The sequence below is a fragment of the Gavialis gangeticus genome, unplaced genomic scaffold, assembly GCF_001723915.1.
Source record: "Gavialis gangeticus isolate Ggan-Ray unplaced genomic scaffold, GavGan_comp1, whole genome shotgun sequence".
In the NCBI taxonomy this organism is placed as follows: domain Eukaryota; kingdom Metazoa; phylum Chordata; order Crocodylia; family Gavialidae; genus Gavialis; species Gavialis gangeticus.
In genome coordinates this window covers 30,083,740-30,107,401 of record NW_017729031.1, presented here as the reverse complement: position 1 = coordinate 30,107,401, position 23,662 = coordinate 30,083,740, and the positions used below count along the sequence as shown (strand labels likewise).

General features: G+C 46.0%; 1 protein-coding gene across 2 annotated transcripts in view; it reads left to right on the top strand.

The window, feature by feature from the left end:
- The window catches only part of KALRN (kalirin, RhoGEF kinase), a 721,807-nt gene that overhangs the window by 563,752 nt on the left and 134,393 nt on the right, over nucleotides 1-23,662 (top strand). Inside the window, exon 1 of one of the 2 annotated variants that reach the window (XM_019522565.1) lies at nucleotides 19,688-19,872. The exons of the other annotated variant lie outside the window; for it this stretch is intronic. Within the exon in view, the coding sequence (XP_019378110.1) occupies nucleotides 19,788-19,872 (85 nt within the window). The 5' untranslated portion in view covers nucleotides 19,688-19,787. Of the gene's footprint in view, nucleotides 1-19,687; nucleotides 19,873-23,662 lie in introns of those variants that run through there. 2 annotated transcript variants of the gene reach the window in all.

The following is a 23,662-nucleotide window of genomic DNA, read 5'->3' as shown; positions in this document are numbered from 1 at the left end:
TGCTTCCGCGCCAGCTCCCCGTGTGGCACCGTGCAGCCACACACCACACCCGTCCCCATGCCCACTGTGCCCTGATCTACCCTAAAAACAGTCTCAGTCCTGAAAACTTTGGCCATCTATACACATGCTCCAGTGTGGGGGGGGTGCATTTTAAATAGAGTGGCTCTGGGAACTGCTCTAATTAAAGCACCTGCAGTGTCATGTGTATTCAGCATCCCACACTTCAAAAAATGGTTGTGGGAGCACTTGAACAAAAGCTCATTTGACGAGCTTTAGTTCAAGCGCCCCTGCTGCCATTTTGAAGCAGGGGGACACTGAATAGACATCTGGCATGTTATAGGTGCCCTTAATGTCTAAACAGATAAGCCAGACAAGTCTGGCAAATTCTGTGCTTATGGCTTCACTTTGTTCTTACACATTAAAATCATATTAATATGGAGAGAAATTTTATATAGCTACTTGGGACTTCATTGCACGATAACCTACTGTTTTGACTGTGCTGTCCACTTGAAGCTATGAATGCCTTTTATCCCACCTGGTCTGTATGTCAGTATGGTGTCACCCAGAATGTCAGGTAGTGCTAAGCCACATAAAAAAATTTGGGAAGCAACAGATGTCATTACTGCAAATCCAAAGCAGGAGCCTTCCCCCCCCTCCTAGCTCTAGTCCTCTACATGATTCCATGTTTTTAATGAGAAGTAAACTTGATGCACAATGTGGTAAAGAAGGAAAAGCAAATTGCTATTGATCTGCTGATTTTCTTCATTTAAAAAAAGTTACCTTTGTTCAAAGAGAGGAGGCCAATTAATTTCTTCAGTTCCTTTGCCTTTACTTCTTTTAGGCTAGGGACAGCAGTTGCACATAAACTGGTATAAGTGATCAGAAACCGGTTCAGATCTGTAACACAACAGAAGTTCAGTGCACATAAGCCACTTCCAAAGTGGCCAAGACCAGTTTAAGATAAACTTGGGTAGATATAGTATCAGACTTAACTGATTTAGGTTTAATTGGTTTATTAAACTTCTGTCCCAGATCCCCTCTAGATTCAAGTTAGCTTGCAGTCCTCCAGTATCCCAGGATGCTTTGCACCTCCACACACACACACTCTCTCTCTCTCTCTCTCTCTCTCTCTCTGCCTCATAGGGTGAGCGGGCTAGCCTTGGCCCAAGCTGTCTGCTCCAGCCAAGCAGGGTGGCATGCTCTAGCACCCCTCGGCTTCTGGCCTGGGCCACTGCAGGCATGTGGCTGCATTTCCAGAATCAAAAGTAAATGTCTGTTCACTTGCTGCTCGGTTCAGTCAATGCAGCTTAAACTACCCTGTGACGATTGAGTGAATTCAGCCTTGGGCATTTTGACTGCCTGTACTTAGCTGTAATGTGGAGTGAAATTTCACCCAATTATCCCCTGTCAGAATAACCTAGAACTCAGCAATAGCGTAGGTCATTTCGTGGTTTCAGTATGATAAACAAGAGCATCACGTGGGCATACTGTGGAGGAGCCAGATCATCAAGAAAGTTAAGGGCATTGTGGATCTTGCCCTTGTAGAGAAGGCAATCAAACCTGGTGGTGATGTTGTAATACATCTGTGTTGATAAAGAGTAGAAGAGGTGCTATAACTTCACTCTGACATTCTTCTCATTTACATCAGAGTGAAAAAGGAATAACCCCAGTGTAGTCAATGCAGTTATTCCAGTGGAAATGAGAAGATACGGCCCCTGGGAATATAACTTGCACATGAAGAGACCAGAAGGGAACATGTAACTGAAAAAGCAGTTAACAGCAGTAAGATGAGACGAATCCTGTCATGGTTGGCTTTTATCACTCCATGCCCTTCTGCCCCTTCAGCGTGCCATGCAAAAGGACTCTAACTTACGTCTGAGGTCCACGCTATTACTTACACTGTGTTAATGCCTATGGGCTGAGGAGTAGAATACCTCTCTGCCAGCCATGTACCTACGTAACAAAAAGATGGTCCCTACCCAAGGAGCTTGTCATCCATGTGTAGCCCAAGAGGATGGCGGTAACAAACGTGGGGAGCACATAGTTAAAGTGGATAGAACTGAAACTGGATGAAAATATATGCTCCATGTTATATAGGAAGTTGCATTAGATCATCTAATGTCCCTTCCCACCTTAAAATCTCTGAAAATTGTACCGTCATACCACTTGCACTCATTTTTTAATGTACGCTTACAGCATCGGTTCAATTGCCGCTTACTTTGGCCTGAAGTTTTGCATCTCCTGGCAAGTGTGAGTTTGGGTCGCCTGAAGGTCTTTGTTAAAATATTGGCACTGTTTTCTCACTTTGTGCCTGAACATGGAATAATACTGCTACCTGTGGAGATCAGCAAGTCATCCCTCAAGCTAGCTAACTTTGATGGTATAGAAAATAGAGCATAAATTGCAATAACCCCATAGTGTCAAAATGGGAAGGAGTAAGACATCAGGCAGGTGTCAGGGGAAAGGTTGTCAAATGATGATGTCAAACCTGCTTCTACTGGTGTCTCTGAGAACAGGGATATAACACTTCAAAAGGGTTAAAGACTAGTTCTTGTGGAAACTAGAGCAAAGAGAGGGTTTGGAGGCTGTCAACATTACTCTTAGTGGTACTGCTGAAATAGCCATTTCAATTGTAAAATATTCCCTTTCGGGACAAGTGGTTTTTCTTTTCTTCTGATATACTTGTGGCTTTGCTGATGAGGCTTTTTTTCTTTTTTGGGAACTGAGTTTAGATGCTCACATTGCAGCTCTTTCATTTTGTAAAAAGATGGCCCTTTCTTCAACATAGGATCAAACCGTGAAACCCAGTGTACAACCCAGTTATGGGGGAGCAAAAAAGATCTTCTGAGAGTCTCTCTCATAATCTCCCCAAACCTGCTCCCTAAGACGCTTCACGTATCTATTTAACTAAGATTTTCTTTTATGTTATACACAGAGGCAAAGAATTTTTTCATCAGGTCTCAGGAAAGGGATTGGAGGCGGAGAAGCAAATAGGGAACAAAACCATCAAGATATGTAGATGCCTTCCAGAGTTACTGGCATTTCTCTTCTGCTGTCTCTTGACTTTGCTGTACATTCTTGGAGTCAGGGACATTTTGGGACCCTACAAAGGAAAAAAATATATAACAGAGCCTGTGATCAGAACTACCCACCACATCAGAGCTGCAGTGCCCTTCATGCCAGTACATCCCCCTTCTGTGAAGGACGGTGACCTGTGAATTCATGTAATTACAGACCCCCATGCATGCCTCTCTTGACCTTCTTCATCCCTCTTTCTTCCAAGGCTACCTCATTTGTCAGGGCTTAATTAAGACAGGGGTGAACAGTAAGTACCCAATGAAATATAACCGTTGGTGCTGGCAATGGCTCTTATCCCCTCATAGTCTGTGCCATGGTGCTTCTGCATCCTCGAGTGGTGGCACAAAGACGGCAACAGGAGTTACCTGTATCACTGAAAGACCAAATGGGGCAAAAATAGACCAGCACCTGCCCCAGCTTCTGTTTGGGTGTTTGCTTGGTTTAGTTAATAAGCTGGTGCCACTGCTACTGTCTTCTCTTCCCGCACACAGTGTATGTCTGTACTGCACAGTGCAATGTCTAGCTGAGCTAACTCAGTACTAGAAAAGGCATAGCCATGTGAGGATGAGTATCTATCTGAGATATGCTATTTTAGAGCTAAATATCTCCACAAAACTTCATTGTGCAGTATGGACATCCCCAGGGAGTCCTCTGATGAGAGGGACTCCTGGTTGGACCCCCCCCCCAGGGCAATGGGTCTTGGAGTTCTGGCTTTACTGAGGTGGGTGGGGCTGCTCTTCCTCCTCAAAGACATCATTTTAGCCATTCATTTAAGCAGAGACTGCCACATTTGGGACACATTTTCAAGCTTCGCCTTATAGCTGAGTGTGACAAATTAACTTTTCTTTCTGAGTGAAAATTGAGATTTTCATGTGTAAGTATTAGGGCTTTGAAAGTCATATCAGTGACCAGAAGGTGGGTTATCCACCCTAGTGATTAGAGCCATGACCAGGGAGCAGAGGCAGGAGCTGAGACACTAGCTAGGGCCAGGTGCCAGAGTCAGGAGCTATTAGACAGGATTAGTCCAGTGGTCGAGACCAAGCAGAAGAAGATGGACAGCTACCAGGATAGCAAGGACCAGAGGACACAAAAGGTGCTGGGATCAGGGCAGTCAACAAGCCACCGGGAGACTTGTTGGTAAACTGTAGTCCGCACAAGATATACCGTGTTGGGAGCAAAGTCAGCTTCCTGTCAACGACTGGTTGCCGGAGAGATGACTTATCCCCCAGCTGGAGTGATCCTCACACCTACCCACAAGCCACGTGCCAAAGAATGCTCCATTAGATAAACACTGCACACTTAAACCAGTGCCACGTCCAGTCCCCTGCTATCATAGGCAGTCACGTCAAATAATCACCTTCACAAACTGATCAAACTCTCGTAACAGTAGCCAAGTTTCACCCCCAAGGGTGTCATTCTGTTCACATTTGGTTGTCCAGTTTGGTATTCTACTTCCAGCTGGTCACTTTGGTTGCCATTCATCAAATCGTAGAAAATGAGGGTTGAAGGGACCTCAGGAGGTCGCATCTAGTCCAACCCCCTGCTCAAACCAAGACCAGCCCCAACTAGATCAATGCAGCCAAGGCTTTGTCTAGCTGGGTCTTAAAAACCTCCAAGGATGGAGAGTCCACCACCTCTCTGGGAAACCTGTTCTAGTGTAATTCCTAATATCTAACCTAGACTTCCCTTGCTGCAACTTAAGACAATTGTTTCTTGTTCTGCATCTGCCACCACTGACAGCAGTCCAGCTCCATCCTCTTTGGAAACACTCTTCAGGTAGTTGAAGGCTGCTGTTAAACCCCTTCTCAGTCTTGTCTTCTTCAGACTAAATAAGCCCTTGTCCCTCAGCCTCTCCTCGTAAGTCATGTGCTCCAGCCCCCTCACCATTTTCGTTGCCCTCCTCTGGACTCTCTCCTATTTGTCCACATCCTTTCTGTAGTGGGGGGCCCAAAACTGGACACAGTACTCCAGATGTGGCCTCACCAGTGCTTAAAAGAAGGGAAGAATTGCTTCCCTCGATCCTCTGCCAACACTTCTACTAATGCAGCCAAATATGCCATTAGCTTTCTTGGCAAGAAGGACACACTGCTGGCTCATATTAAGCTTATTGTCCACTGTAACACCCAGGTCCTTTTCTTCAGAGCTGCTGGTTAGCGAGTTGGTCCCCAGCCTGTACTGGTGCATGGGATTATTCCACCCTAAGTGCAGGACTTTGCACTTGTCCTTACTGAACCTCATGAGATTTCTTTTGGTGCAATCCTCCAATTCATCTAGGTCTCTCTAAATCCTAGCCCTACCCTCCAGCATATCTACCACTCCACCCAGCTTAGTGTCCTCTGCAAACTGGCCAAGGGTGCACTCCATTGTATCTTCCAGGAAGTTGAAGATATTGAACAAAGATATTTGGTTAATGGCAACTTAGATGGCCAGCTGGAAATAGACAGGGACAGATCCTAGGGAGGTGCAGCGGAGTATTTGCCCCCACTTTTACAGCTACCACCACGGTCCCTGGCTGCTCTCTGAAACTGGAGCCCCCAGGCTGACAGGGGACTCAGGAAGGAGGATCCACCCACCAGCACCAGTGTTGTCAGTTGACCTGGATGTCACAGCTTCTCTTGCCCCACTCCAGCCATAGGTTGCAGAAGCAGCTGCATGGGCTGCTGAGCTCACTAAATACAGGTTTCTCCTTCCAACGCCTGCTCCTGGACATCAGGGCTGGAAGGAGGAACCTGCACAGTTCTGCTGCTGTCCCCAGCTGAGGCCAACCCCCCATGCAGCTGCTCCTTGCAACTTGAGCAGGTCAGGAGTGGTTCTGGGGATCCCCCAGGCCCAGGTCAGCCATGCATAACCCCCATGGCCTCATGGTCTCAGGGGTGGTGTGCTTCACCTGCCTTTAGTAAATTCTCGATATGCATATGGAAACAAAAGGACAACCAAATAGGATGTCGCCTCAATTGTATAGGTGCATGGGTCCAAAGGGTGTTTCCATGTAGTACGATTACAAGTTTCAGTGAATAGAAGAGGGCTTCTTATTAGTGTGGACCTGAAGCCAACACCCATAACATCCCTGCCTCCTTCTCCCAAAATGAAAACATTCATCCCCAAGGAAGGGTTTAAAAATAACTTGTATGGGTTTAGTTATAATATATACACTGTGTCATTTGTACCGGTATTTACTCTGGTGCCTTGACATATACACATCAGGGTGGAGGACTGCATAGTAGCGTTTGCCCCACTAAACTAACAGGAAGGTCACCAACAAGTGTTGCCAAAAGACGGTGACTGGAACATGTGAATGGCTTAGGTCTCGCTTGTCCTTTGTGGCTGTGGCTGAACTAAATATAGCAAATTCACTGATGTACGTCTCACCATAATCCGGCTGGGACTGTGGTGGGAAGAGCAGGCTCTGGGCCTTTTGCCTAGGTTTTCTGCTATGTAACCAGTTTCAGTGGGGCACCATTCATTATTCTGACCTCAGTGGTTTCCTGGTCCGCTGAACATGCTGTAGTTTGTTTCCCTGGCTTTCTCTCTGAAATGCATGAGTCTTAAGAGTGAAGGAGCACTGAGAGGCAGAGATACTAGATTCTGGGTTTATATCCCATGTTGTTACTGATGTAATGTGTGTGCATGGATGTATTTATACAGCACCCAGCACAATGGGGTGTCAGTACATGACTAATGCCCCTAGGAGTTATGGTAGTATAAATAATAATTTAAGCAACATATCCTAATTAAAAAAAATCCCCCAAATGTGTTCCCTTCTGAGTCCTACCAGCTCCAAGAAAGCAAGGGGAATGGTTCCAGGACCAGTATTTACATCCCCAGCTGCCGGTAGACTGCTGGGCTGGCTCCTCCTGCATTCATCCTAAACAAATATTTTATGAACCCGTTTTCAAGTGCACTCGCTAGACTGAAACTCTTAATTTCCCTGATCAGGCAGAGCAGGGGCCGGCTGACAGAAAGGCATAGCACGCAGGTACTAAATAATTTATGGCAAATAATTGAAATGATATTTCTGCAAAGCTGCACATAGAGATGTTTCACAGATTTGCTGTACAGGCAATGAGCCTGCTTCTCCCCTTGTTTACATCAGTGTATGGATTTCAATGTAGTTGTTCCACTTTTATACCTTTCCAAGTGAAAGGAGAATCTGATCCTACCTCACTTTTCATTAAGTGCAGATTAATTCTAAATACCCAATATGCATTTGTCTATGTATAATATATGTCATCTTCAACAACATATGGGCTATTCACTATGGCTTTTCAGTGGCTCTGCTTAAATAAAAGGGTCCTCTCAACTGTCTCAGTTGAAGAACAGTTCCTTTCCGTGTTATGAGAGGGTAAAGCAGTCTTGGCTATATTCTTCTTCAGAGGATATTCAAAGGATCTATTTGCATATATTTCCTTATCAACTAAGGAGTATAATCGTGGTATTCTTTGTAAATGCTGAGCATAAAAGAATGTGTTGATTCTACAGACCTTTTACCTAGTAAAATTATGCCCTTTACTTCTGCAATACTTATAAGTTTTTAAAGTATTATAATGTTTGCAGAAATCAAGGAAATGATGCTTATGGACCACAATGAAAGTTGGTGTGGTTTTCAGTCTCCCAGGAAGTATGTCATTTCATAGGCATAACAGGAGTTCATTGCCCTGAAAGCATGTAATAAGGCAGCACTATAACTTTTCATTTAATAATGAGAGATGAAAGTCACATCTGCAGGATCTCTGGGTTTTCAGAAAGGTATATAACACTCCTGGGGTATAGGTTGTAGCTGTGTTGGCCTAAGACCATAGGCAGACAAGATCTTTGGGTAAATCCACTCTCTTTCATTAGACCAACTAAAATAGTTGGAAAAAATTCTTCTTTGCAAACTTTCAGGTACAAACATCCTTCGTCGGGCTGAGGAAACACGTGCAGTTGGTCTGCACTCTTCCTGGATGGGATAGAACAGAAGCCAGAGGCCAGCGTGCATGCGAGAGAGCCAGTCAGTTAAAATGCAAATTGAGGCAATGAAAGGGTGAATGACGGCGGGTGACGGGGGGAATGTAGCCCTGATGTATAACACTCCTGGTAACATTAAACTGATTGATGCCCATCTTGGTGTTTTTATTAAGACACTTTTCTAAGCAAGAGAGACTAAAAGTTAAACAGAGGATTGTAGCATGTATGGGTCAACAGCATCTTTCTCTTTTGTAGATTAGGAAGAAACAGTGAATGCTTATTCCACAAAATCATTCTTCCTTGAGGTCAGTGTCTTTTTCAGTCTTGGAGACCTCACATGTCTGTAAATGCCAGTTTTATTTCACACACTGCCTGGTCCTGTCTATTGGGCACCATATGTGCATTCTTTCAGGTTGTAAAATAATAGCCAAATCCTGCCTTTGAATGTGTACATGAAACTCCTGTTGAGATCTTGGGTCTGGGAATTGTGCCCAGAAGTGGGTCCATCAGTAATCTGGCTTGATGGTAAATCCTCTCTATGAGGTTGCTCTATTGCTGTCACCAGTAGAGCCTCTGGGTTACCACTGCGAACACGGTATTCACTAACGTGAACAAGCGTGGGCCGCTGAAACTGCACGGAGCTGTATGTATTCTACCGCATTCAAACCCTTCTACAGGCTCTACGTGGGGTAGAAAATGTGGGCTTCTGAATTTAAGGTACAGAAATATAAAGGGATGGATCCATAAGCTTAACTATAGTGACTATGGGAATAATGACACCATATCTTTTTGACTATTTTGGCCTAGTTTGATGGGGGGGTTAAAATGAATACATTATTTAGCAAATCAGTGCACAACCCAATAGTTATGTCTGGTTTTGCTGTGATCTTAAACTGAATAATACACCCCCCAGCATATGAGTAAAGCTTCTAGTTTTCTTTAAGCGGAGAAAAAATATGCGTTGTGTTATAGGTGATGATATGCCACACCATCTACACCCCACTTTTCAAAATGTTACATATGCCCATGGCAATATCCTTTCCTCTTACAGTCACAGCATCAACTCATCTCAAACACAGTTTGGAAAAGCTACATCTCCTCTGGTAGAGAGGTATTTTCCAGTTTTAGGAATAGATGGATGATCCCTTATCATATACTTTGGGACAGATGTGCGTGCACAGTGCCTACTGCCATGAGGCCTTGATCATTTATTGAGGTCTCGTAAGTGTAGCAGCAATACAAATAGTAAGTCACATACCATGATTATGCAGTACTATCATATGAAACAGATGTGAAAATACTTGGTTTTCATTGTTAACCAAGAAACTGGTTGAATATCATAAAAAAATTAAAATGTTCCTAGTCATCCTGTGCCATACTGTCGTACAAGAAGGCAATATCTACCTGGATAGTCTAGGTACATAGATTTTCAGCTCCAGTTACTGCCTCGTGGTGGTAAGACGCTGTACATTGGATTTTCAAAGGTACATGGTTATAGCCTACTAGATTGACAACAGCTTCAACCGAAGTGTAATTTTAGTGCTGAACACCTGTGGAAATCCCACCTGAGATGCATGAAACCCCTTAGAAAAGTCACTGTCCCCATGCTTTGGAAACCACAAAATTAAATTGGACAGAGATAACGCATGATGGTAATCCAGTACAGAGGGCTTTTATTCCTGCCAGAAGCCATTCTACAAACGATAAAGTCATCTTGCTTTATTTTCCCCTCACATAAGTTTTCCTGTTGCTTCTGGCTTTGTTATTTATTTCCACCATAAGTTGCAATCCCAGCTTTACATTTTCTTTTATGCTGGTCTTAAATTAGGTGCAGCACACGAGAAACTTTTGCAACGATGGCAGATTTGCCCTAGTCACTGCCTCCTGGTAAGAATTCCTCTGCCATCTACAGTTACCCTAGCACAAGGCTAAGTGGGCAAAGGGTCACATCCAGTGATGTTAATACAGCAGCATGGCCAACCAAGTGAAATGTTTGACAACAATGACTCAGCATGCATGCATTTTAATCTCAGCCTCGATCCTCTCTAGCAGAAGAACTGGCCACAACAAGCAGTTTTCATCTTTATCTAGCAAGCAGTTTATGCCAGATTTTGTTTTTGTCTTAAAGTACAGCCCTGTTGGATACTTTTGTAGGAAAAGCAAAAGGCCCTGGAACAGCATGTGCTGCTGTCTCTAAACCACCTTAGGGGGCCAGAGTGATCATTTTCTAAGAAGGCGGCCAGGAGCAGATTACCTTAGGAGAGAGCGGTGGCATCAGAAGAGAAAACCAGCTTCAGTTTTGTTATCGAAGAGCAAACTTGGTCTGATAAGTCAGGTGAGGTTGAGAACAAGGAAGAATAGTTAAGAACTTCCAGCACTTTTCATGTCCTCCTATTTTGTATATACTGATTACTCATCATTGCAAGAGCCGGCTCCCACAAATTACACCGTGAGGTTGTGATTGCAACAGCTAAAGACAATAATTTCATGTTTGTCACACGGGTGGGAGGCACCCAGGTTTTCTTTGAAAAGGAGCATGGAAGAGACATGTGAGGGATAAGCTCATCATTTCTCCATGTGATAGACACTGAACTATTGGAGGCAAAACTAGTTCAAAGGGCAGCACTAGCATATGCTTTTTGTGTCCTCTTTCCTTTGATACTGTGCGCAGGCTGTCATTCCCACACATCTGATTTTGATCTAACGAGATAAGCATTTTGGAAAACCAATGCAAGGCCTGTTTTTTTATTGCTGGACTAGAGATGCAGTAATTTTTTGCGCTGACAAATACCCTTTTTCAGCTTGTATCCATCACTGATATAGCTGTCTTGATGGCAATTCGTGCAGTCCATGAGAGAACCTCATCTTCAGCCCCATCACGCTGGTCATTATGAGTTGGAATAGCTATATGAGGATACCAGGGAGGGATCGTTGTTGCAGCTACAGTCAATCCTAATTTATCAGACGTTCTCACTGATTCATCAGAAAAATCCTTTCTGGTACCGTAAAGATGGTTTGGCGCAGTTTAAACATCTGTTGGTTGATCCTGCTGTCATATGGAAACACAAACTGTCTGGATGAAATGCTAGCAGGAGGGTTTGCACTGAAACAGTTGCAAAAGAAGTGAACTTTACTTTCTGGCTATACCCCAGTCTGGAATGAGATCAGGCAATTACGTATTGCGGACCATCCATGCAACACCCACCACCCTGGACTTTCTGTGGCTTTTTTCTGTTCTGCCTAAGCAAGCTCCTGAAAGAAACTGGCCACTTTGATTATATCATAGTATGACATGCAATACGAGCAAGCAGTGAGACTAGGAAATGAGTGGAAACAGTACAGGATAGCAGTTTTTATATTTTAAAAATTGCATTAAGGAGGCAACACGTATTATAAAAGAACAAGGTAAGTATATAGCATGGAAAGCCTGCTGGGCTCAGTGGAAAACCCGGTACGACTCCGGGACCTGCCTGCATAGGATTTTCGTTGAAGCTCAGAGGGCTTGTACTCCAGGGGCACCCAAGGAATGCCCACTTCAAGACATGGGTAGACACGCCAATTTAAGGCATTTGCACCACAGGCCAAGGCCTAGGGCTGGGGTTCTGGAATCTTGTAATGATATCAACTTCCTCATTTTCAGTTTAAATTTAAAAAAAAAGTTTACAAAGGAAAAATGGTCAATCTGAGTCCAGAATAATTGATGGAGTGTTTTCTGCCTGAGTTTGCACAGAGCCTGCAACAATAACCCTGAGGTGTACACTACGTGCCCAGTGGGATGCCAGGACCCCAGGGATGCTCTGGGTCCTGCCATCACCACCTCCGCAGAAGACAGTGTGCAGTCCAGAACAGAGATGCAACAGGTCCATCCCACTCACATGTGCAAAAACTAGGAGACCCCCTTGTGGCCCCCGGCACCACCACTCCTCCAGGTAGAAGACAAGGCTGCTACTGTCCTCGCTGTTTCCAAAGGGGACGGGGCCACGGCTGTTGCGCCTGTGCAATCGGGCACTGGGGAGGGGAGAGTTGGGAAAAAGAGTCCTGGAGTCCCATGACTTTCCCACCACTCCTCTGGGAGATGAGGAGGACTTTTCCCTCTGCTCCACCTCGTGTTAGGATGGAGCTGTGGCGTGGCATGGCTATCCAGCCCTAAGCTTGCATCCTCTGTGATCTGCCCAGCATGTGGTGACCATATGCACACATGGCTGTTCAGTAAGGAGTGTGCATTGCATTATATTCCTTTCACTTTTGTTTTTTACAACTAGTTGAGCATGCTTTTTTCCCCTCCCTACTATTGGGCCAAAACCTCTCCTGGGAGTTGTACCCACTCCTGAGAATCTGACCCAATCTATTTATTTTTTTTAAGCATATTTGATCTGTTTTACTACTCCATAAAGTGTGGCGGTTTCCTTCCCCCCCACAGCTGGTATGACAGGACGCCAGCTATTTTTAAGAGTGTGGTTCATTTGATTTCATTTAATGAGCGTTCAGTGCTGTTCAAAATAGCTGTAGCCAGAGCCAAGAATAATGTTCCACAATGTGCTGTGTCAGCATGCAACATGCAGCTCTGCTAGTTCACCTTCCCCAGGACTGTTTTGAGCTGTGCTTGTCAGTGGGGATACATGGAGTGAGAATATTTATTCTAAAGGAAGCAGAACTCGTGGTAGAGGTGATATCTTTTATTAGATCCACTAGATTTTTGCAAAAAAAAATTCTTTAATTGCAAGCTTTTGGGCACAAGCATCCTGCTTCAGGCATTGGAGGGGTTTTTTTGCAAAAATCTAGTTGGTCTAATAAAAGATATCATCTCTACCATGAGTTTTGATTCCTTTTGCCTCTAGACCAATACAGCTACAACCTGGATCCCTGACACAATGTTTATTCTAAGGTTTTATCAGAAAACGGGCGGCACAAACCAGATTCATAGTTCGTTACCTGTCCTGAGACATAACAGAATAACATGCCTTGTAGCCATGCACCGGGGCTGGTTGTGTAGTTTTAGGACTGGGTTAGCCACGCGCTTGTATGGGATGGTTTAGATAGGGATGGTCCTGTGTAGAGCAGGAGGTTGGACTACAAGACCTCCTGAGATCCCATCCCGCCCTGCTTTTCTGTGATGGTCTGAAAACAGTAACGATCCTCAGTTTGTGCGTGGGGATTTCAAGGAGCCCAGATAGATTATATGTTTACAGCGATATAGTTAGCCCCTCCACCGGTTTTAAAAAAAAAAAAGCAAGTGGACAACCAACTCCTACATCAGGGTCCCTTTAGCCAATGTGGTATAGAATTACCCCTGAAAGAATCAGGGGTCCAACTCCACCAGTGTAAGTCATACTGGTGGATCATCTGTTTGCAGCTTACAGATAGGATCTTTATCCCTAATTTACACATGGGACAACTTAGAGTCCAGGAAGCGAAGGAATTATCCGCGAGGTCACTTGGTAAGTCAGTGGGAGAACCAGACGCGAATCACTCGTCCCCCAGGGTCCTTCCCACTGGGCAGTGCAGACTCCAGCAGCCTCAGGCCTGCCAGCTGGTGGGCACATCTTTTTCTGGATTTCTCAGTAATCTCCATGTGCACAGAGTGCAGACAAAGTTCACAGCACTTAGTGTATTCAGCTACGTGCTGTTTCTATTAAAAAGGATTTTCCGTACCAGGTCCAAACATCAGGTGTCAGGATCAGGCACATCCAACATGCATTGCTTGTTTTAAACATATCACCCACAAGGCACCTAGTTCTTTGGTCATGGCACTGAAGCGGATGGATAGCCAGTGGTGATCAATTCACTTCGCGACCGACATGTATAAGTAGAGAATAGAGGACGCTAATGACTATTATTGCTACGTAGATGAAGGGCGGTAATATCTGTTACGGTGTGATGAATTTTACCTGCTCTTGCAGCTTTGGCTTACATACCTCTCAGCCAACTTGGGCTTGTTCCATTGACCTGAGCGGACTTAGGCTGAGCTACCCCTGCTGAGTATTTGGCCCTTTGTCTCCGTGAGACGTGCCTCAGTTTTCAGCCTAACTCGTGCCTTCCAGATGACTAAACAGCAGCTTCAGATATGAGGATGCGTCAGTGGCATGGAGGAAATATGTCTTTGTTGCATCAGTATGTGGCTCCCTTTACTCGAAGATTTCAGCAAGAGAACTGGCAAAAATCGACAAGCAAATCACTCCGTTGCTAGAGAAAAACATCTCTGTGGTTAGCAAGATACTTTGCTAAATCTGCTGCCATAATAGAGCTCAGGGCTTCACGAGTACTTGGTGGCCCTCAGCCCAGTTGCATGAACAGACTGACCTGATTTTTTTAAGCATCCCTGTGTTTCACCTCCTCTCCAAACGTGTCCTCCATCTCTTCTTTCCAAGAGCATGAAAGGCGCCGTTCCATGTCCATCACTTTGAAGTGCAGAACATCACCCCATTCCCTCGCAGCACAATCCTGCCCTTAAAAGGCAAAGGAGTTCCCCGTCAACATTAAAACATCTCAGCCCTCCATCCTAGTAGCTGCGCACTGCAAGGCTAAACATGTGAAGGCTTTTTACTCTACTTACTAGCTTAAGAATGACAACGACCTGGCTCATGGGCCAGGTACGGCCGGGACAGCCCTATTATCCAGCCTCCACTGCTGTCCTGGGTCCAAGGTGGACCAGCACGCAGTGCATGCAGGACCAGCCCCATCCCTATGTGCAAGGCCTGGGACACATGCTGCCTCCTGCCCGCCACCCCGGGACCCACGCTGCCTGCAGTTCTCCCCTCTCTTCCCCACCACTCCAGTGTGGATGCCACATGCAGCATGGGTCCTGGAGCAGCCAGAGCAGGTGCTGGATCCAGCACGGGGGGCAGCTTCGTTGGCCCAGTCTGGCTTGTGGGGCCAGCTACATGCCTGTGGCGTGGTCCTGCAACACTCCTCCAGCCCCGCGGGCCAGATGAATTTAACACCCCTGTAATGGCTGCTTTTTACGGGAGTGTGAACAATTACTGCCTAGGATGCGCCACCCCGTGCTTCAACCCTGTGGGATAAGGCCATCCCATGAGATTCAGACGGAGCAAGATCAGGCCCTAAAATTGTAGCCAAGTGCCATATTTGCAGAAATTTTGTTCTGATTGTCACGTATTCTGCTTCACAGAAACCGTGAAGTTGAGGCTCAGCTTAAAACAAACTTATCATAATCCCTGGACCATACGGACCGTTTCTACATCCTAACAAGTATTTTCATATGCGACAGCAGTGGCTCACAAGCTTTTAGAGTTGGTTTTCATTTTTTTCTTCCATTTCTCCATTCATATTTCTGCCTCCCTATTCCCTTCTGTCGCACACCCTCTAGCTGATCACCCTGTGTGCCAGTTTGGGAAATGCTGCCATTGAGATAAAGAAATTCCTCTTCGGAGCCCTAGGACCAAATTCAGCCACACAGGTAATTTGCCACTGAAGTTGATGGCAGCATTAGGGCTGAACAGGAGCCGACTTGTGCTGATAATATCTTTCTCGTTTTTCACCTTGAAGTGAAAATTGATAGTATGAATGCCAAGGATTTTGAGTTTGATCAGCTATTTCTTACTTTGTAAATGTTTTACTAAGATATTATAGTGTAATTTAGCACTGGTGATTTTCTCTACAGGGCTAATTTCCAGTGTATGCATTGTCTTCGCAATATTGCCACGTTCAAAAGTCATCTGCTACCCCCACCCAAATCATAGTATTTACTTGTACATAAATATGCATATAAAATTTGGGGGCTTTTAATTTCCCTCTGGTTTTTGACCATTTATCTTGCACTTTAATCATATTTTCAGTCTTTCCTCTGAAAAACTAGGAGAACATTCTCAAAAATAAAGCGCTGAGATTCTCTAGTATCCAAAATTGCAACTCCAGAGCCACAAAAGGAAAACATGAAACAGTGCCAGACTCTCAACAAAGACACATGAGCTGGCAACACTATTTTAGTAATGCATCCCAGTCTGTCTCCAGTATAACGTACAACCCATTTCTAAGGTGCTGGTTGCAGGTGAATGGATCAAGCCTGACCAGCTGAAATGGCAGAATCGCTGCTGACAGCAAATGAGCTTATTTCTCTCTGGTCTCAGAGCTGGCCGCTAGGTGTCTCTGCGAATGCTGCAGAAAAGAGGCTGCTCTGTTTTGCCAGATCCTTTGATAGAAAAAAATACAAATGCGCAAGGCTTTAGCGACACCTTAGCATTGCTCTCGTTGCCTAATACAAGCTGCTCATCTAGGACGGCAGCAGCACTCCAGAGCAATGAACTGCACCAGAGTTGCAGCCTGCAAGGGGCTGCTTGGGGCCTCCCACGCCCCACACACTGGGGCACTGGGGCAGAGTGAGGGGCACTGGCTGGGGACTGGCCATCAACATTTACAAATGAGTCCTGGTACAAAAAAAGGTTGAGAACTGCTGATCTAATCCAACCCCCTGCTCAAAGCAGGACCATCCCCAACTGCATCATCCCAGCCAACTATATAATCCCTTTGGCCTTTTTATACCCCTTTTTTCTTGCTCCCCCCCTCCCCCCCCTTTCCCTGTTTTACCTTCTGGTTTTTCTAATTTCTACTTATTTACACTTTCACTGGCATCCTGCCACACTCTCTGCATCCCTCATTCCTGTTTTGTTGATCTGCTTTTTCACTGACAACTTTCCACCTTGTATTTTATCACTGCTGTCTCTTTTTCCCTTCCTAGTGCCCTCAGTGGTACGGTGCATAAAATGGGAATTGTAGCACCATTGGCCTAATTTTTCAATTTTGCTTCCCCCTCCCTTACCTGTTTTACCTTTTTGCCTTTCTAATTTCTTCCTATTTACATTTTCACTGACATCCTGCTACACTTTTAGCTTCCCCCATTCCCTGGAGTCTCGGAAGAGCAGAGACTCCCTATGCCTGAAGAAGGGTGACTGCACCCAAAAGCTTGCTAAAAGCTTTTTTCCAACTACTCAGTTGGTCTGATAAAAGAGATCACATCTACCCGAAGGACCTTGCCTGCCCTAATCCCAGCTAAGGCTTTGTCTAGCTGGGTCTTAAAAACCTCCAATCATTGGAATGATTTCCCACAATTTAAAGAGTTGGTTGCAGCAAGTATACTAGCTTCTTCCTAAACCCAGAGTACTTAATACTTCTTAATTACATCTATTGTGCTAATACCAAGGGGCCGTGCAGGAATGGAGCCCCATTGCACTCAGTTGCATACAAATACCACATCTCTCGTTTTGGCAGCTTCTGCTACTGGTGTCCAGGGTCTGTCTAACCCCGGTTCTCCTTTTCTTTGTGTGCAGGAGCCCAACATTTATTTTGAGAGCTATTCCCCCACATTTTTAGCTAAGTAGACGCAGCATTTTTTCAGGTACAAACACAATACCCAGGGAAGTGGAAGCAAAGAAAGATGGTTCACTTCAGTTTTGCATGTTGAAGAGAAACCTGATGCCAGGGATCCCCGCTTGCAAGGATCTCTTTCATACTTTGAACTGGTTACTACATTGCCAGCATTACAAATTGGCTGTGACAGTGCTGGGGGCCTGGTCCTGCCCTTGCTCCTGTTCAAGGTGCGATGGGGAAGGGTCGGTATTATTTGCAACGGGAGCACAATCAGATTCTCACCGAGGGCCCCGAGGAGCTCTGCTTGCTAAATTCATTGGACTAAGTTCACTGTATGTGGCACAGAGTCGGTGCAATCTACTGTGCACCAGCATGGACATAATCGCTACCTGGAGGCTCCCGGAGGAGATGGGAGCTCTAAACCCACAAAAAAGCTCAATCATCAAATGTCCTAAATCAGCCCATGCATGCACCCTCCCTTGCCATCCTCAGCCCCGGGCGGGTGTTGTCCTGCACAGCTCCAAGGCCTCCACTGCAGCAGGCTATATGGACTCTTTGCTGAAGTGGTGGCCTTCACCAGCATCCAGAGTTAACCGTGAGAGACATGATTTATTCATAAGTGGTCTATGGTGAAACAAAAACATCTGTTCTTTTATTCAAGTCACCAACATACTAGCCTTCCTCAGCCACAGACCAGCCTGACAGCACGAAGGAAGTGGGAAGCATCAGTCATGTGTTTGTTTTCTGCAAGATACTCCTTCTCGGAAGAGGCCGGGCAGGCCGGCGTTTCTTAGGACAAGAGCACCACGAGATAGCAGCAGCAAGAACCACAGAAAACTTAGCGATTGCATGGACCATGGGACTGGTAGGCAGAGTCCCCTCCTCCTCTGAGCCACTTGCTTCACCTGTGGCCTTGAGTAAGGTCGTGGCTCTCCCTAGTGCCCTCAGTGGTACTATGCATAAAATGGGAATTGTAGCACCATTGGCCTAATTTTTCAAAAGCTAACACGTGCCGCATACCACAGTCACTAGCACGGCTTGAAGGGACCTGGGGTTCAAGGACCTGGCCGCTTTTTGCTGAAACTGGACACCCACTTTAGGAAAACCGTGGCCAAAGGTGATGGCGCGGCATCAGCAAGCCAAGCATTGCACAGAAGCTTGAAAACACTAAGTTCTCTAGCAATGCAGAGTATTGGTGCAATTCAAGAGACCTCCTCACCTGCAAATTAATCAGGAAAGAAATTTTGTCCAGGAAAACTGGAAGAAACAAAGCTCCTTAAAAGAATATTAAGTCTGCCAAACCCTTATTGATCCTCATTTGCTGTCTGCCCACCAGTTTCTTTTTTACTGTAGTCTTGTTTCACTCGGAGTAGCCTGTCCTGCTGAAGCTAAAGTTTTTCTGACAGGTGATTTGTTTTTGAGACACAGGACTTCACATTCTTCCCTGAAGACCTCCTAATCCACCAACCTTTGTTAACTGCTCACAGGCAGCCAGACTGCCAGGTGCTCTCGTTCCACAGCAATCCCATCCATCCCCAACAGGTTTTTAACCCTGCCCCGTCCAGATGCAAACAAATCCCTCCCTTCTTGCGAAAGCGGTATGAAAAAGTCCCATCAAAATGCTATCAGATGCTGCCTGTTATGCGGCACTCCCACTATGCTTTCTGATCCAATTTCCATGTACTAACTTGGTTATGACATAAAAAAAAAGAACAAAACAAGTCTTTTGGCTGCTGTTAAAAATAGAAAGGAAAAGAAAGGAATTTGAGATCCAAGATTTGTCACCGCTAATGAATTCAAGACGGGCAGGCTTCAGCGTATATGTGAGTACTGACAGAGACCCTTGCATTACAAAATTTCAAACTGATGACAGATAGTAGTGTCTCGGCACGCTGATTGTGCCATTAACCCGGAGCTTCCTCCTGCCCGTCCCCCTGGTACAGCCAGCAGGGTTGAGACAGGCCCTAATCCTTGACCACTGCTTTGTTGCCTCGGCCAAAGCCAACCTATTGAAAACTATGGGGCAGCAGAAGGAGGTGCACTTGGTTTTCTTACCGCGCCCAGGCAGGCCTTCTGCAGAAGTGCATTGCACTACCCTCCTTTCATTTCACTGTGGGCGTAATTTGCTTTCTTGGTAAAAGCTCCTTGTACAATATTTTGGCTACAGGAGTAGCGTGCCTAATAGGCGGTGCGTCCCAGAAAGCTGTTCACCTCCACAGCGAGTGTTTTTTCATTGCATGACATGTGAGCTTGTCCTCTGGGACGAGAAAGCAGCCAGCAGCTGGCTCCTCCTCCCCACTCCAGTGGCTCCTCCTGTTTCCAAAGGTGGTTTGCTTCCAAGTGAAGAGCAGAGACAGTGCTCGGCGAGGAGTCCAGCTGGTGCCCGGAGGCGGGTGGAGTTTGAGGGGGCTATTTGCCATGAGCAGCACCAGAGCAGGATGAAAGGTGGGAGGTGCAGCTCTTCCAGCAGCTCCTGTTTGGGATGGTTCCTTGCAAAGTGCTGCTGCTGCAGCGCGTGCAAAGGTCAGTAGCTGTTTAACTCTGCTCTCTTCCAAAGTAGCTGTGTGGGGAAAAGAGCTGAGTTGGGAAGGGTGGGGGTGGAGGTGGAGAGCTTTTTGGGAAGGATTTGATGTCTGTAACTCTGTACAGAGCTAGGCTTTTGAAACTGGCCAAGTTAAACACTTGGGTTGAAGTGGGGTGGCACTGGGAGTGGTGGGGTGGCACTGGGAGCACGACTCCTCTGCTGTAGGACCCAGGGGTTTGGGGGAGCAGGGGGGGAAGGGGCCTTGCGTGATAGATCTTGAAACCCCGGTCAGAGGCAGTGGCCTGGGGCTCAGCTTGGCTGTGGATCTACACTTCTCAGCTGTTGTGAGATCGTACAAATCATCCCGCGCGACAAGCAAGCGTACAGTGTGACAAGTGCCTTTAAAGTCATGTTCATGCTTTGCGCTGTCAAGAGCGCAGCTGCTCTTAATCAGCGCCGAGTAAGTGAACGTGAAACTTCGTGCCCCAAAATAAAAACAACTTCGTGCCTGGTAATGTTTGTGGGACGTGGGTTTTCACTACCCACTGGAGGGGGGGAAATCAGTGGGGATCTTGTGAGCACAGGACAGGGATTAATTACCCTTCTGTGGAGTAATCACAAATCCAGAAGTCAGTGCATTGATTAATAGCTAACCTTGGCAGGTAAACCTGCCTTAGAAATGTTTGTTTAGCAGGACAGTATCTAAATGTGTCCTTATTATCATTCTTTCTGGGTTTGTTTAGTATCTTATTTTCTGTTCTGAACTTGCACATGGAGGTTGTACCATCTCATGGGAAATAACATCTTTCTTTTTTTTTTTAACCATTTAAAGGAGAGCTGTATTTATTGCCCTAGGCTGACATAGCTGCTCACAGAACAGATGTTCTTGCCAGCTGTGGTGGGGTAACAGCACCAATAGAAACCCCGTTGTTCACCTTCTTAGTACACTAGCCCTAGTTACACAGGCTTGGAAAGTTAGGTTGGCAGAAACCTACTGAAATTCCATAGCAGGGCATTGCCCCGTCTCTCCTGCGAGGTTTTTGTAAAAGGAGAGGTGTGGAGGGGCTTTTTTTTTTTTTTGTGGGGAGGGTAGGAGGGTGTTGGGTTTTTTTACCCATTTAAAAAAAAAAAAAGCCAAAATCTTGGAGTGTAGAAACAGTCCCATGCTCTCTAGCAGAGGTCCCCAAACGGTGGTACACACAGCCCTGGGGGTACGCAAGACAGCTCTGGGGGGTTCGTGGGAGAAATTGTGTAATGGTAGATTTAATTTTCATTATAAGTGGGATTTAAGGAGTTAAGCTATGCGGGTAGGGGGATGAGGGCAGCTGGTAAATTGGGAAGGGGGTATGCAAGTTTAGGGCTTGTAGAAGAGCGGTTCCCAATTTCACTCGCTGTCAATCCGCGTTTTCACAGAATGACACTTACTTTAACGCAGGACACTTAGGACTCTGTAGGAGCCAGCGTGAGGAACAGTTCCTCACCCCAGGCTGTTTTGACAGAAACAAAACCTAATTCACTTGTGTCCTTCCACTCCCCTCCTCCCCATCCCTACCACCCACCATAACCACTACACCCCCCTGCTGTCTGGTACTCTCGACTCTGCATCAGAGCAGCTTTTGGCAGCAATCCACCATCCTTAAGAAGCATCTCGTTCATGTCTGAGTCTACGAGCAGACTTGAACATTGTTCTTAGGAAAGCAGTTTGGGCTCTTTTCTGCAGGAGAGACCGCTCCGCTTACGTTGCCAGCTGAGCAGGTTTGTAAGCCCCATGTGTTGTGTGCTCGGGGCTATTATGGGCACAGGCCGATGCTGTAGTTTTCCTAGAAATGTTTCGGGGACTTGGCATTCTTGTATTTAAGGAGTCAGCAGCCTAATATGTGGCCTTTTACTCAAATCCCCATTTCCATGCCCTGATGGAAAGTTTTGCTTACCTTGCGTGTATTGAAGGGCAATGTTGCATTTCCAAATATGCCCCCTCTTTTTTTTTTTTTAATAGCTAGCATTTTGCTTTGCTCCCTGTTTGCTTTGCTCCCTCTCTGGCATGCTTGTCCAGGAACACAAAGAGAGGCAATGCCCTAGGAAGCCTCTTGCTTTGGTAGTCTGGAGCCCACTGCAAGCACTCATTGTTGAGAGAGACAGGCTGGGAAAAAGGCAGAGATGTCAGTGGTCTTGATGGATGCACCCAAAGGAGCTGGAGGCAGAGGTCAGCGTGGCAGCCGGCCCTTCAATAAAAGCAATAATGCCTGATGGCTTTATTAGACGGGAAACTAAGTGTCCCCTTTGCTAGCTTATTGGTGCATCTTTCCCTTCACTTCTGCCCTCTCTGTCCCAAAGGTTTAGAAGAGGATGGTGCCTGGACCCTCTTCCCTCGGAGAAATAAGTGTTAGTATTTGTGCCAAGAAGGGAAGTAAGGGCCAATGCAAACCAGAGGAGGACTAGGCTAAAGTTGAAAGGATACATTTTATCCTATGGGATCGCAAGGTCAATAGGACAGGAGAAGTATTTGGGAGCTTTTTTTAAAGTCTTTTTCCTGGGTTTGGACGGGATTGACATGCATTGAGAACAGCTGCTCCTTGCAGCAAAGTACAACCAAGCCTTTGGCTGGTGAAGTCTAGGGCTGGATGGGCTGTCTAGATGCCAGGTCTTCCTGAGCCAAGGCCCTTGATTCAGTCCTGGTAGCCAGGTAGGCAAAGCCACAAAGATTGAGGGCGCCAAAAAAACTTGGTTTGGCTTTCAGGACTGAGGTGCACGAGCTAAAGCTTTCCCTGCCTGTGGAGTGTGCTGGCCTGCAGTCTCTGGTCTTCCAAGAAATCGCTCTTGACCTTGTTTGGCAGAGCAGGCTGCCGCAGAAATGAACCTGCAGTATATTCCAGTGCTTCCCATGCCATCAACAGGTAGGAAAATGGATACCTGAACCTTAACAAAACAAAGAAAAACGTGGCTGACCTGCAGCACCTCTGTGAAGATTAATTCTGGTCTGGTCAGAGTCATTCAGACCCGTCAGTCCATTTTATGAGCTTTAATTTGATCAATGGAAAATGTAACTGAAAAGGGCTCTAGGACAGACTGCCTTTCTAACCTCACGATGCATGGCTTTGCAATGCAGGCGATCTGCTCAGCCGATACTGCATTCGGCCCAAAACGATCCTGCAAAGACAACGAAGCGGCCCCAGCTGTGTGTTCGGCCTGTCCTGATTTCTGGTGTGACTTTTACAGGGTGTCCAATCTGCACAGCATGTGCCAGGCGGGGAGGGAATACCTTTTGGGTGCCAAACAAGGGAATGACCTCTGAGCTTGGTACACAGAGTCCTTATCTGTTGCAGTCTTCTAAAAACCCGATAGCTACTGAACAGAGACAGCGGCAGGAATGTGACTGGAAAGAATTTAATGAACAAGCCACTGTACAAAACAAATGTCAGCCGTCAAGGACAGGTGGCTCGTGCCCAGCAGTCTGGTTAATGCCCTCCAACACACTTCTGGACTCGTTGAGTCTAACAGATTTAGTGTCTCCCTAGTGCCTGTTCTTGGGAACGTCTCTAGAAAGGACGTCTTTCTAGAGGGTAGGGGGGTATGGTGGGGGGAAGAGAGAGTCGCTACTTCCCTTCCATATTAACCTTCTGGGTTTTCGGCTCTTGGCTGCCCATACGCCAACACAAGGTATGCTTGTGTTACTGGTGATACCTGTTTTCATCTTGTCTTGTTCCTGGGTGCAACGGGTGCATTGTCAGCTGGGGGAGAGGCATGTCACTGTCAAGCTGTCATCTTAAAAAAGGAAAGCTGCTGAGATGG